Source organism: Salvelinus alpinus, chromosome 10, assembly GCF_045679555.1.
Source record: "Salvelinus alpinus chromosome 10, SLU_Salpinus.1, whole genome shotgun sequence".
NCBI classification, from domain to species: Eukaryota; Metazoa; Chordata; class Actinopteri; order Salmoniformes; family Salmonidae; genus Salvelinus; species Salvelinus alpinus.
In genome coordinates, this window is record NC_092095.1 from 13,766,456 (window position 1) to 13,781,922 (window position 15,467).

At 41.8% G+C, this 15,467-nt stretch overlaps 1 protein-coding gene across 4 annotated transcripts in view; it reads left to right on the forward strand.

Annotated features, from left to right (window-relative positions):
* Positions 1–15,467, forward strand: part of LOC139531520 (semaphorin-5A-like) — a 360,002-nt gene that overhangs the window by 237,898 nt on the left and 106,637 nt on the right. For all 4 annotated transcript variants that reach the window (XR_011666374.1, XR_011666375.1, XM_071328026.1 and 1 more), the window contains exon 15: positions 4,686–4,833. Coding sequence is in view for 2 of the 4 variants with exons in the window: in XM_071328026.1 (XP_071184127.1) it covers positions 4,686–4,833 (148 nt within the window). In the remaining 2 variants the exon portion in view is untranslated. The remainder of the gene's footprint in view (positions 1–4,685; positions 4,834–15,467) is intronic.

Sequence of the window (15,467 nt, forward strand, 5' to 3'; positions counted from 1 at the left end):
GAGAACGGTCTGTCAGAGAAGAGAAGGGTCTGTCAGAGAAGAGAAGGGTTTCATGGTCCTGCTCGCGCGCTGTTCACTCTTTCTCTCAATTCAATTTAAGGGCTTTATTGGCATTAGGAAATATATGTTAACATTGCCAAATCAAGTGAATTATATAATTAACCAAATGAAATAAACATTAACAAATGAACAGTAAACTTTACACTCATTACACTCAAAGAATAGAGACATTTCAAATGTTGTGTTATCTCTCTCTATCAATCCAACTCTCTCAATTCAATTTCAATTTAAGGGCTTTATTGGCATGGGAAACATATGTTAACATTGCCAAAGCAAGTGTAGTAGATAATAAACAAAAGTGAAATAAACAATAAAAATGAATAGTAAATATTACACTCACAAAAGTTCCAAAAGAATAAAGATATTTCAAATGTCATATTAAGTGCAAATAGTTCTCTCTCTCTCTCTCTCTCTCTCTCTCTCTCTCTCTCTCTCTCTCTCTCTCTCTCTCTCTCTCTCTCTCTCTCTCTCTCTCTCTCTCTCTCTCTCTCTCTCTCTCTCTCTCTCTCTCTCTCTCCCTCCCTCCCTCCCTCCCTCCCTCTCCTCTCTCTCTCTCTCTCTCTCTCTCTCTCTCTCTCTCTCTCTCTCTCTCTCTCTCTCTCTCTCTCTCTCTCTCTCTCTCTCTCTCTCTCCCTCCCTCCCTCCCTCCCTCCCTCTCTCTCCCTCCCTCCCTCCCTCCCTCCCTCCCTCCCTCCCTCCCTCCCTCTCTCTCGATCTCTCTCTCGATCTCTCTCTTTCTCTCCATCCATCTCTCTCTCCTCTTGTTTTCTACATGTCCTATATGAAACAGATGGTGTGGATTGTGGTCTCATTTTGGGTGTGAACTCTCCCTTTAATGTTAGGAATGGAGTGGGTTGTTATTGTTGTGGCCATAGGGTCTCCTTTCAGAGCTAATCAGCACACACTTTACACTTTACCCTGACTCTCTCTCTCTCTCTCTCTCTCTCTCTCTCTCTCTCTCTCTCTCTCTCTCTCTCTCCCCTCTCTCTCTCTCTCTCTCTCTCTCTCTCTCTCTCTCTCTCTCTCTCTCTCCCTCTCTCTCTCTCTCTCTCTCTCTCTCTCTCTCTCTGAGGCCAGATGGCTGTGGTTAGAGATACTGTATTGAAAGGCCTCAGGCACATGCAGTAGCCACACACACACACATTCCAGGCGAAGTTTGGCCCTGGTTTCTTGACATTAACTGCTATCCCAGTCAATGCAATGGGGCCAAAGTCTGTCTGGCTAATGTTCAGGCTTATGTATTCCCCTGCTTACTCAGCTCCTATAGGCCACTAAATCGCACCATGTTCTTCTTGACTTCCTGCCCAGCTTTACTGGGGGGGGAGGATGTTGCATTAAACGAAGGCTAATCTAATCTAAGAGCAGAATGATTTTCATGGCTGGATTGACAATGAGTTTATTAATCTATTTACTATGGATCTGGTTAACCTGTCTAGGACAGGGGTTCCGCTAGCGGAACTCCTCCCACATTCCACTGAAAAGGCTGAGCAGGAAATTCAAAACAAAATATTTTTTGAAATATTTAACTTTCACACATTAACAAGTCCATGTCTCCCTTTATTCTGAGCAGGGGACCCTGCAGATCAATGGGTCTGTCTCCTCCCTTCTGGGGGCCCTGTCTCCTCCCTTCTGATCTCTACAAGGGACCATGTCTCCTCCCTTCTGATCTCTGCAAGGGGCCCTGTCTCCTCCCTTCTGATCTCTGCAGGGGGCCCTGTCTCCTCCCTTCTGATCTCTGCAGGGGGCCTAGTCTCAACCCTTCTGATCTCTGCAAGGGACCCTGTCTCCTCCATTCTGATCTCTGCAGGGGGCCCTGTCTCCTCCTCCATTCTGATCTCTGCAGGGGGCCCTGTCTCCTCCCTTCTGATCTCTGCAGGGGACCCTGTCTCCTCCATTTTGATCTCTGCAGGGGGCCCTGTCTCCTCCACTCTGATCTCTGCAGGGACCTTGCTGCTCTCGCTACCATGGGCACTATGTCATATTTACAGCCATCCTCTCCCTCCCTTGCTTCCTTTCCTCCCTCTTGTTCTGTCTCTCACTTTCTTTTTCTCCTTTTTCCTGCAATCGGTGCTTCTCTCCCTCTATCATTCAGCCCCTCTCTCTCTATACCTCCCTCTCTCTCTTTCTCACTGTCTCTCTATACCTCCCTCTCTCTCTCTTACTCTCTCTCTCTATACCTCCCTCTCTCTCTTTCTCTCTCTCTCTTGCTCTCTCTCTATACCTCTCTCTCTCCCTCTCTCCCTCTCTCCCACTCGCTCTCTCCGTCTCCCCTTCCTCAGCCAAGTCTCAGGCTCTTTAATGTAAATGGTTTAGTAGAAAAACAGGAGTAACATACAAATGTTTTTCTATTTTAACTTTTCATTGCGCTGTAATATCTATCTGTTATCTGTATCTGCAGTTATAACAAGACCCATCTCTTTCTCGCTCAGTCAAATCTCAGGCACGATCAAATAAGGGGAAATTGCTTACGTATCTCGCCTACAGACAATGTGTTTATAAAAAAAGTATACTTTTACTTTTGATGTCCAATTGGTAGTTACAGTCTTGTCCCATTGCTGCAACTCCCGTACGGACTCGGGAGAAGCGAAGGTCGAGAGCTTTGTGTCCTCCGAAAATGACCCTGCCAAGCCGCACTGCTTCTTAATGCACTGCTCCCTTAACCCGGAAGCAACTCTACCAATGTGTCTGAGGAAACACTGTACAACTGGCGGCCGAAGTCAGTGGGCGTGTGCATGGCCCGCCACAAGGAATCCGCTCGAGCGTATTGGGACAAGGACATCCCGGGTCTTCCCAAACCCTTTTCTAACCCGGACGACGCTGGGCCAATTGTGCATCGATCCATGGGTCTCCCGGTCGCCTGCGACACAGCTTGTGATCGAACTCGGGTCTGTAGTGACGCCTCTAGCATTGTGATACAGTGCTTTAGATCGCTGCGCCACTCGTAGGCCCCGACAATGTGTTTCATGCTTCAACCAACACTGTGAATATCTGCTGCTTTTAGTATTTTTAGTTTGTGTAAAAGGTCTGAAATGACGTCTATAGGCTCTAATAAGGCTATTAATAGCATCACGTTATTAGATAAGGCATGTTTATTAATTAACCAAAGGGGCCGTACAGTTAACCCTTTCTAGTAAACAATGTCATTAAACATGACATATGAGTCTATGTGGCTTTTTCAAAGGCAGCATCATTCAAATCAGCCAGGTCACCCATGATACAAGTCAGTATTCGACGTCCATCCATGTCTGAGGACGTCGGGAGATGACATGGAAACAGGCCACTAGGGACAACAGTGAGCACTGTTTCCTTCAAGTAGCTTTTGGTTTTGCTAGGATGTTTTGGACAGGGATGCGTAAGCATCTGCCTCTGATTCCAAAGGGTGAAAAGTTGTAAGTTTGAATTCAGCAATAGAAAGTGTTTTTTTTATATTTCTGTTTTAAGTATATCCCAAACCTTAACCATTCGGAGATAATGCCTAAACTTAACCTTAAACACATAGAAATGTGACATTTTGAACAACTTCGAAATGGGACGTTTGAGAAACATGGATGAACGTCTAATTCTGACGTGAGACTGTGAGAGCCGGTAGATAAAAATATATGGAATATGCATTAAGACTAATTAAAATATAGCTTTCATAAATGCACATTACACACATTTATCAATCTCAGAGGATGTTCACACTGTGTGAGCACACATATGGTGCATTTACAGCCTTTGGGATTTCAATTGTAAATCTACTTTCATAGGGTGTCATTTCTCTGTTGATGGCGACATAAAAGTGGAATATTTCTGTCAGTTAAAATGTGGTTGTTCAAATGGGAGTTTAGGAGTCAACATTGGTCTGTCAGTTCTGTCAGTTTGTCTGTCTATCCTGGGACTGTACAGTAGTTCTCTATAATGAGTCACTCTTCTCTTTTCTTGTGGTATCGGTATACAGTCCATTCGGAAAGTATCCCTTGACTCTTTCCACATTTTGTTGAGTTACAGCCTTATTCTAAAATTGATTGTATAAATTGTTTTCCTCATCAATCTACAGTACACACAATACCCCATAATGACATCACAATACCCCATAATGACATCACAATACCCCATAATGACATCACAATACCCCATAATGACAAAACGAAAGCAGGTTTTTAGAATTCTTTGTGAATGTATTAAAAATTAAAAACATAAATACCTTATTTACATAAGTATTCAAAACCTTTTCTATGGGACTCGAAATTGAGCTCAGGTGCATCCTGTTTCCATTGAGCATCCTTGAGATGTTTCTACAACTTGGAGTCCACCTGTGGTAAATTCAATTGATTGGACATGATTTGTGTGTATCATGTCAAAAAGACCATAATTTACAGCCAACCACTCTAAAGACAGATAGGCTGACTTGGGGATACTACTGGGTAAAGTGCCCCCATCACTCCTATAGCCTCTGTGTGATACTCGCCTTCACACCCACACCCACACCCACACCCACACACACACACACACACACACACACACACACACACACACACACACACACACACACACACACACACACACACACACACACACACACACACACACACACACACACACACACACACACATTCATCCCCTGTGGTCTTTGTCCTTCCCAGGTATTGCAACGAGCACCTGCCCTGCCCACCTCATGTCTATTGGTCGGCATGGTCAGCATGGGAACGCTGCACGGTGCCCTGCGGAGGCGGCATCCAATCACGCCGCAGGACCTGCGAGAACGGTAACGAGTGCCCCGGGTGCGCTCAGGTATGTTACATACACACACACACACACACAGATCTAGGCTGCACTTCTATCGCAGACTGGCCTTGAACGTCTAAATCTCAGTTATAACATTGAACTTTAATTCCCTTAAATCCCCTAGTGTTTCTAATCAGAAGATACAATATACCACATAACACTTTAGTCAATGAGTCACACCCCAAATGTGTGCCGTCTGGCTCATCATAGTGAAAACAATGTAAGGTCTATGTCCCTAGAGTTGGAAAATGTGTGATAGCAGTGTGCAGCAATGGTAGCTTTCTCTGATTGTTCAAGTCAAAATAATTTGGTCCCGCTGACTTCTAGGGTACATAAATTGCTTTCAATAGGACACCTTGATACATTTTAAACTTTGTTTGACAAGTGGTTCTGAAGGTCATGAAATTACCTTTCAATTGATATATAATATGACCAACTTTGAAAGGATCAGTTAAAACCTCTGTTTAAAATCCCCCATTTTCTGCCATTGTCGTTAGTGTGTGAGAAGCTTTGTCCATTGTCATTAGAGTGTGGGAAGCTTTGTCCATTGTCATTAGAGTGTGGGAAGCTTTGTCCATTGTCATTAGAGTGTGGGAAGCTTTGTCCATTGTCATTAGAGTGTGGGAAGCTATGTCTATTGTTATTAGAGTGTGGGAAGCTTTGTCCATTGTCGTTAGAGTTTGGAAAGCTTTGTCCATTGTCATTAGAGTGTGGGAAGCTTTGTCCATTGTCATTAGAGTGTGGGAAGCTTTGTCCATTGTCATTAGAATGTGGGAAGCTTTGTCCATTGTCGTTAGAGTGTGGGAAGCTTTGTCCATTGTCATTAGAGTGTGGGAAGCCTATCCATATAATTCCATGTAGTGGGGCAGCTAGAACTAGAACAGGGTTTAAAAAGATTAGTAGATACAGAGCATCACAGGATTCACTAGGGGCGGATTGGCCATCTGGCAATTGTGGCAAATGCCATATGGGCTGACCATTTTTTAGTTGACAAACAAAAACAAACAAAATAAATTAAAAAAATATACAAATGAAAAAGATGACATGGACCTGTTAATTGGGCTAGGTGGGACGCTAGGAAAGGAATTCCTCCCAGATTGCAGTTCCTATGGCTTCCACTAGATGTCAACAGTCTTTAGAAAGGGTTTAAGGCTTGTTTTTTGAACAATTAATTAGTAGTTGTAGTTTTTAAAGGTGGCTGTCATTTGGACTGTAGTCTTGTGGCGTGCGTGGATGAGGGTGCGCACCTCGTTATTTATCTCCGGTATTGAACATACTACATTCCGTGTTAAATATGATCGTTTATTTACATATTAGGGTACCTGAGGATTTATTAGAAACATTGACTTGTTTGGACGAAGTTTATTGGTAACTTTTCGGATTCCTTTGTCTGCATGTTGAACGAGTGGAACAGGTGGATCTCTGAATCAAACGCGCCAACTAAACTGACTTTTTTGGGATATAAAGAAGGACTTTATCAAACAAAACAACCATTTGTTGTGTAGCTGGGACCCTTGGGATTGCAAACAGAGGAAGATCTTCAAAGGTAAGGGATTTATTTTATCGCTATTTATGATTTTTGTGATGCCTCTGCTGATTTGGAAATGTTTTGAATGCTGGTGTATGCTGGGCGCTGTCCTCAGATAATCGCATGGTATGCTTTCGCCGTAAAGCCTTTTTGAAATCTGACAAAGATGTTGGATTAACAAGAAGTTAAGCTTTTAAACAATGTAAGTTGTAATTTCATGAATGTTTAATATTACAATTTTTGTATTTTGAATTTCGTGCTCTTCAATTTCAGCGGATGTTGTCGAGGTGAGTCAATAGACGTAGTATAAACCAGACTTTAGTCTTGAAATGTTTGGTTGTTTAGTACACTACTCACTCTGTTTAGCACATGGCCTCACATGAATCCTTAAAGAGATGGGTGGGGCTAAGGTTTAAGAACAATGCTGAATGGGTGTAGACAAAGAGGAGCTCTCCAGTAGGTGTACCAAAAAGTGGGGTTACTAGTTTATCAACTTTCATAACAGAATTACTTTCCCATTGTTCCTCAACTGTAGTGTATTTTATACCTTTTTCTAGCTCTTTCAAGTTGTTTTACATAAAAATCAAGACAGTCGGTCACATATTTGACTGTTAAAATGTATTAATTACATACATCTTCATGTACACGAACTGATATCATAGGCTAATTACTTTGTGGTTCAACACCTGATGAAGTGTAAATACAAAACACATGAACTAGATCACTAACTCTAAATATAATGCCCACTGCTAGTAGCCATGTATTCACCCAACAGTACATTTAAAGGTACAACGTGTAACAATTCAACAACAAACCTTCTCTTGTTGTCAAATTGACTGCGGCCAACAAATCTCTTGTTGTCAAATTTGTTGTATTGACAACAAGAGATTTGCTGGCCCCAGTCATTTCGACAACATTTGTGGACCAATAAGAACGCTGGACTATTAAAATGCAATTTTGTGTGGGCCCAATAAAAAATGTGGGAAAGAATGTTGTGAAACACTATCATTACAGTATTACTGTAGATATATTACGGACCTTTTCTGAAATTACATTGAAAAAATATTACATCTAGGTCTTTTAATGGCGTAAAAAACATGCAGTCGTAGGATACGATCGTTGAGACCTATTGACCTTTGACCTGACCAAGACCGGTGTGCATTTCGCACCACTCTATATCTCAAAGTCACATTAAATATCCTGGTTGTAAAATAGTTGCTGTTGAGCTAAAATGTTGAGAGTTGAGAAATACAAATTATACCTACAGAAAGCTGAGACCCTCCTCTCTTCGACAGGGACAAGGGGAAGAATCTCCCAAAGCTGTGTTTTTCCCTCAATTGTATTTTGAAATGTTATACGATCAGAACACTCGAGCACAACGGGGAGAGGAGAGTGGCTTGAGAGTGGCTCGATCATCACAGCAGCAGACCCCAGTGAAACGGGCACCGGGGCAGACACTTATATTACAGGAACCATGAGGATATTGCACTTTAATGTTTGACCAAATCATGGTTTTAGCTTCCCCAAAAAGTTTTCAGTAAGGTGACAGTATAGAGTGTGCTCTTTGCCTGTCAGAAAAACGGTCTGGTCCATCTTGGTAGGGGGGCCGGCCGTTGCCCACTGATCAGCCAAAGGCTCATTACAGATTAGTATTACAGATTACTATTACAGATTAGTATTACAGATTAGTATTACAGATTAGTATTACAGAGAACTTGCACAAAAACCCTACAAAAGAAATATCTTAAATAAAGTAAATAAAAATAGTTTCAAGCTTGTTAGCTGGCTAGCTAACATTAAGTTAGCTGGCTAGCCAGTTCAAATAATTACCGTATAATAGCTGACAACATCTTAACTTTAGCTAATTTGTATTCATTATTACAGGAAAATAAACTCACCACAAGATAATTATTTACAAGTTTTAATGGCGGGCTAATTACAGAAAATTGCTTCGGGTTGTGAGTGTGACGAAATAAAAGCAGGGCATTCTGAGAATTTTTTTACTTGGACACTGTCTCGTTGGCCTAACTTTATATCCTAATTTGACTTTGGTGCAGGTCATGCTGTTCTTACCACTACCGTCTCTAGTAAACACACAGTATATCAAATAAAATAAAAGTTTATTTGTTACATGCACAGGATACAGAAGGTGTAAACGGTACTGTGAAATGGTTACTTGCATGGTGGAGTCTAACCTTTTTTTTTTTACATGTAGCTAGCTAGCTAAACAATGAACCATAACCCCAACTCATAACGTTACTACCATACATGCATAAAGCTAAAGCTAACCAACAAGGTTCAATGTTAGCTAGCTAGCTAACATTAGGCTATAACTAGCAATGCAAATGGCTTTCTGAGATATGAATAATATTACTACACAGATCATACACGTAAAATTAGCTAGCTAGCGAGCCAGCCAGCTAACGTTAGCTAGCTAGCAAAAGTACCCTTTAACTTGCAATGAAAATGACTTTCTGACAAAATTAGAAATGTAATATATCTGAAAATGTAGCTAGCTAGACTCTTACCCATATACAGTGGGGAGAACAAGTATTTGATACACTGCCGATTTTGCAGGTTTTCCTACTTACAAAGCATGTAGAGGTCTGTAATTTTTATCATAGGTACACTTCAACTATGAGAGACGGAATCTAAAACAAAAATCCAGAAAATCACATTGTATGATTTTTAAGTAATTAATTTGCATTTTATTGCATGACATAAGTATTTGATACATCAGAAAAGCAGAACTTAATATTTGGTACAGAAACCTTTGTTTGCAATTACAGAGATCATACGTTTCCTGTAGTTCTTGACTAGGTTTGCACACACTGCAGCAGGGATTTTGGCCCACTCCTCCCTACAGATCTTCTCCAGATCCTTCAGGTTTCGGGGCTGTCGCTGGGCAATACGGACGTTCAGCTCCCTCCAAAGATTTTCTATTGGGTTCAGGTCTGGAGACTGGCTAGGCCACTCCAGGACCTTGAGATGCTTCTTACGGAGCCACTCCTTAGTTGCCATGGCTGTGTGCTTCGTGTCGTTGTCATGCTGGAAGACCCAGCCACGACCCATCTTCAATGCTCTTACTGAGGGAAGGAGGTTGTTGGCCAAGATCTCGCGATACATGGCCCCATCCATCCTCCCCTCAATACGGTGCAGTCGTCCTGTCCCCTTTGCAGAAAAGCATCCCCAAAGAATGATCTTTCCACCTTCATGCTTCACGGTTGGGATGGTGTTCTTGGGGTTGTACTCATACTTCTTCTTCCTCCAAACACGGTGAGTGGAGTTAGACCAAAAAGCTCTATTTTTGTCTCATCAGACCACATTACCTTCTCCCATTCCTCCTCTGGATCATCCAGATGGTCATTGGCAAACTTCAGACAGGCCTGGACATGCACTGGCTTAAGCAGGGGGACCTTGCGTGCGCTGCAGGATTTTAATCCATGACGGCGTAGTGTGTTACTAATGGTTTTCTTTGAGACTGTGGTCCCAGCTCTCTTCAGGTCATTGACCAGGTCCTGCCGTGTAGTTCTGGGCTGATCCCTCACCTTCCTCATGATCATTGATGCCCCACGAGGTGAAATCTTGCATGGAGCCCCAGACCGAGGGTGATTGACCGTCATCTTGAACTTCTTCCATTTTCTAATAATTGCGCCAACAGTTGTTTCCTTCTCACCAAGCTGCTTGCCTATTGTCCTGTAGCCCATCCCAGCCTTGTGCAGGTCTACAATTTTATCCCTGATGTCCTTACACAGCTCTGGTCTTGGCCATTGTGGAGAGGTTGGAATCTGTTTGATTGAGTGTGTGGACAGGTGTCTTTTATACAGGTAACGAGTTCAAACAGGTGCAGTTAATACAGGTAATGAGTGGAGAACAGGAGGGCTTCTTAAAGAAAAACTAACAGGTCTGTGAGAGCCGGAATTCTTACTGGTTGGTAGGTGATCAAATACTTATGTCATGCAATAAAATGCAAATTAATTATTTAAAATCATACAATGTGATTTTCTGGATTTTTGTTTTAAATTCCGTCTCTCACAGTTGAAGTGTACCTATGATAAAAATTACAGACCTCTACATGCTTTGTAAGTAGGAAAACCTGCAAAATCGGCAGTGTATCAAATACTTGTTCTCCCCACTGTACATGGATTAACGCTTCTCCCTCTCTGTCACGGATGGCATGGTTGCCCTTAGTTTGAAGATGTAATCCAAAGACAGGTGTTTTATACAACTGTGTTCTCCTCCGCATATTTGAAATCAAACAGCAGAATTTTCTCCATATTCTTAGCTATCATACTCTGCTTCCACTGGGTATTCCACTGATTTCAAACCTCGGTCAAATTCTTCCATGACAAGAACACTGTTGATCGCCATTTCTCCTCCATCGCTGTCATCAGAAAACTACAATGTCTGGTCAATGAAAATGTTATTACCTAAATCTTGAATTTCCTCATCGTCTGATTCATTTTCAGAGTCAGAGAGAGTCAGCACGGCACGATTATCCTCCAGAAAGTGGAGAGCATTAGCAACACTTTTGCAGTTCTACTATGTGATTTCTTTCAAAAAAGCCGCGTTAGAAGGGATTACCTACACGTACTGAGCAGCTCATGTTAAAGACAGATGCATGCTACATGGCAGACCAATCAGAACTCATCTCTCAGCATGTCCAGCCCACTCATTATCTCAGCTAATCATGGCTAGAGGGAAGTTTCCTGTCTTTTTCCTTGGCTAAACCAACTTGGCACGTAATTTAAAATGTGTCATTGTATTTACAGATGACATACAAGTTTGTTATTAATTAAGGCACATGAAAGTTCAAATGTTACAGAAGGCATTTCTGACCCAAAAATTATTTTGATAAACAAATAAGTGTTTATGTTCAAATACCTCTCCTGTGAAGTGGTAACATGTGCCATATGCCTAGTTTCCTGAAATAAGTCACATATAGTCACACTATAGTCTAAATGTCAACCCAAAATTCATGTCAATCACTGGTTTAGGCTGCACATCAAAATATGTTGAATAATTTATTCCTGCTTGGACGTGTTAAATGAAACTACTTATTTCTTGAATACCTCAGTAGTTTATTTATTACACTATGAATGACTTCATAAGATGATTACAGTAGAAGATAGTGGTGGCAGTGACACTGGGGGAAATTTGTTTGTCTGGAGCCCTGTAATAATAATGAACACTTAACGTATGATAACACAAATGAAAGGTACTGGCATAAATAGAAAAATATACCAGTTTCATCTGAGGACAAAAATGTTGACAGCTGCACCAATAAGGTTGCAAAATAAAAGGGATGAGATTTTTGATGTGAAAAAAAATACACTTGATTCAACACTTAGAGCTTTTCAATTTAAAATCTTATATAACATTCTTGCCACCAACAGAATTCTATATATCTGGGGCATACAACAATCTCAGCTCTGTAGAGACAGAATCAATTGATAATTTATTCTGGTATTGCCCCTATGAAGCTGGTTTCTGGTCACCATAACATGCACTTAATATTAACCTTACAAATAACAGTGTTTGGTGATTTGGACAGCCATAGTCAGTCAATAAATAATATAATAATACTCGTAGGAAAGGTTTTCATCTTTAGCTCACAATCTGTGGATAATATACGATTAGAAAGATTAAAAAATGTTGTAAAACATTACAGCACGTGGGTGGTCTATGGTGATAGGTGGGATGGGCTGAGAGAGGCTGAGGGGCGGGATTAAAGAGCTAATGTTTGGTTATGTACTATTTTTATGTGACTGCTTTATATAAAAGTACCATGTCAAATGTACATGTACAATGTATGTATATGTAGAAAAAGAAGAAAAAGTAGAAGAAAAAGTAGAAGAAGAGGGTGGTGGAGGGGTTACTAATAATGAAATATTTGAAATAAAAAAACATATATGACAGGTACTAGTTTGATATATAGCTTAAGTCGTTAGCTTGGCTTTTATAATGTATAAGACATAAAGAGACAGAGAACAAGAAGAAGCACAGACTGACAGCAGAGAATATGTTGACACCGATAGACAGCCCAACAGGGAGGTAGACCAAATGGCTAGAGCAGAGGAACATTTATAGTGGTGAGTTGTATCTCCAGACAGAGGAACAGTTATAGTGGTGAGTTGTATCTCCAGACAGAGGAACATTTATAGTGGTGAGTTGTATCTCCAGACAGAGGAACAGTTATAGTGGTGAGTTGTATCTCCAGACAGAGGAACATTTATAGTGGTGAGTTGTATCTCCAGACAGAGGAACATTTATAGTGGTGAGTTGTATCTCCAGACAGAGGAACAGTTATAGTGGTGAGTTGTATCTCCAGAGGAACAGTTATAGTGGTGAGTTGTATCTCCAGACAGAGACACAGTTATAGTGGTGAGTTGTATCTCCAGAGGAACAGTTATAGTGGTGAGTTGTATCTCCAGACAGAGGGACAGTTATAGTGGTGAGTTGTATCTCCAGACAGAGGAACAGTTATAGTGGTGAGTTGTATCTCCGGACAGAGGAACAGTTATAGTGGTGAGTTGTATCTCCAGAGGGACAGTTATAGTGGTGAGTTGTATCTCCAGAGGAACAGTTATAGTGGTGAGTTGTATCTCCAGAGGAACAGTTATAGTGGTGAGTTGTATCTCCAGACAGAGGAACAGTTCTAGTGGTGAGTTGTGTCTCCAGACAGAGGAACAGTTATAGTGGTGAGTTGTATCTCCAGGCAGAGGAACAGTTATAGTGGTGAGTTGTATCTCCAGAGGAACAGTTATAGTGGTGAGTTGTATCTCCAGAGGAACAGTTACAGTGGTGAGTTGTATCTCCAGACAGAGGGACAGTTATAGTGGTGAGTTGCATCTCCAGAGGAACAGTTATAGTGGTGAGTTGTATCTCCAGACAGAGGAACAGTTATAGTGGTGAGTTGTATCTCCAGAGGAACAGTTATAGTGGTGAGTTGTATCTCCAGACAGAGACACAGTTATAGTGGTGAGTTGTATCTCCAGAGGAACAGTTATAGTGGTGAGTTGTATCTCCAGACAGAGGAACAGTTATAGTGGTGAGTTGTATCTCCAGAGGGACAGTTATAGTGGAGAGTTGTATCTCCAGAGGAACAGTTATAGTGATGAGTTGTATCTCCAGAGGGACAGTTATAGTGGAGAGTTGTATCTCCAGAGGGACAGTTATAGTGGTGAGTTGTATCTCCAGACAGAGGAACAGTTATAGTGGTGAGTTGTATCTCCAGAGGGACAGTTATAGTGGAGAGTTGTATCTCCAGACAGAGGGACAGTTATAGTGGTGAGTTGTATCTCCAGAGGGACAGTTATAGTGGTGAGTTGTATCTCCAGACAGAGGGACAGTTATAGTGGTGAGTTGTATCTCCAGACAGAGGGACAGTTATAGTGGTGAGTTGTATCTCCAGACAGAGGGACAGTTATAGTGGTGAGTTGTATCTCCAGAGGGACAGTTATAGTGGTGAGTTGTATCTCCAGACAGAGACACAGTTATAGTGGTGAGTTGTATCTCCAGGGGAACAGTTATAGTGATGAGTTGTATCTCCAGAGGATCAGTTATAGTGGTGAGTTGTATCTCCAGACAGAGGAACAGTTATAGTGGTGAGTTGTATCTCCAGACAGAGGGACAGTTATAGTGGTGAGTTGTATCTCCAGAGGGACAGTTATAGTGGTGAGTTGTATCTCCAGAGGAACAGTTATAGTGGTGAGTTGTATCTCCAGACAGAGGAACAGTTATAGTGGTGAGTTGTATCTCCAGAGGGACAGTTATAGTGGTGAGTTGTATCTCCAGAGGAACAGTTATAGTGGTGAGTTGTATCTCCAAAGGGACAGTTCTAGTGGTGAGTTGTATCTCCAGAGGAACAGTTATAGTGGTGAGTTGTATCTCCAGACAGAGGAACAGTTATAGTGGTGAGTTGTATCTCCAGAGGGACAGTTATAGTGGAGAGTTGTATCTCCAGAGGGACAGTTATAGTGGTGAGTTGTATCTCCAGAGGAACAGTTATAGTGGGGAGTTGTATCTCCAGAGGAACAGTTATAGTGGTGAGTTGTATCTCCAGAGACACAGTTATAGTGGTGAGTTGTATCTCCAGACAGAGGGACAGTTATAGTGGTGAGTTGTATCTCCAAAGGGACAGTTCTAGTGGTGAGTTGTATCTCCAGAGGAACAGTTATAGTGGTGAGTTGTATCTCCAGACAGAGGAACAGTTATAGTGGTGAGTTGTATCTCCAGAGGGACAGTTATAGTGGAGAGTTGTATCTCCAGAGGGACAGTTATAGTGGTGAGTTGTATCTCCAGAGGAACAGTTATAGTGGGGAGTTGTATCTCCAGAGGAACAGTTATAGTGGTGAGTTGTATCTCCAGAGACACAGTTATAGTGGTGAGTTGTATCTCCAGACAGAGGAACAGTTATAGTGGTGAGTTGTATCTCCAGAAAGAGGAACAGTTATAGGGGTGAGTTGTATCTCCAGAGGGACAGTTATAGTGGTGAGTTGTATCTCCAGACAGAGGGACAGTTATAGTGGTGAGTTGTATCTCCAGACAGAGGAACAGTTATAGTGGTGAGTTGTATCTCCAGACAGAGGAACAGTTATAGTGGTGAGTTGTATCTCCAGACAGAGGAACAGTTATAGTGGTGAGTTGTATCTCCAGAGGAACAGTTATAGTGGTGAGTTGTATCTCCAGACAGAGGAACAGTTATAGTGGTGAGTTGTATCTCCAGACAGAGACACAGTTATAGTGATGAGTTGTATCTCCAGAGGAACAGTTATAGTGGTGAGTTGTATCTCCAGACAGAGACACAGTTCTAGTGGTGAGTTGTATCTCCAGACAGAGGAACAGTTATAGTGGTGAGTTGTATCTCCAGACAGAGACACAGTTATAGTGATGAGTTGTATCTCCAGACAGAGGAACAGTTATAGTGGTGAGTTGTATCTCCAGACAGAGACACAGTTATAGTGATGAGTTGTATCTCCAGACAGAGGAACAGTTATAGTGGTGAGTTGTATCTCCAGAGGGACAGTTATAGTGGTGAGTTGTATCTCCAGACAGAGGGACAGTTATAGTGGTGAGTTGTATCTCCAGACAGAGGAACAGTTATAGTGGT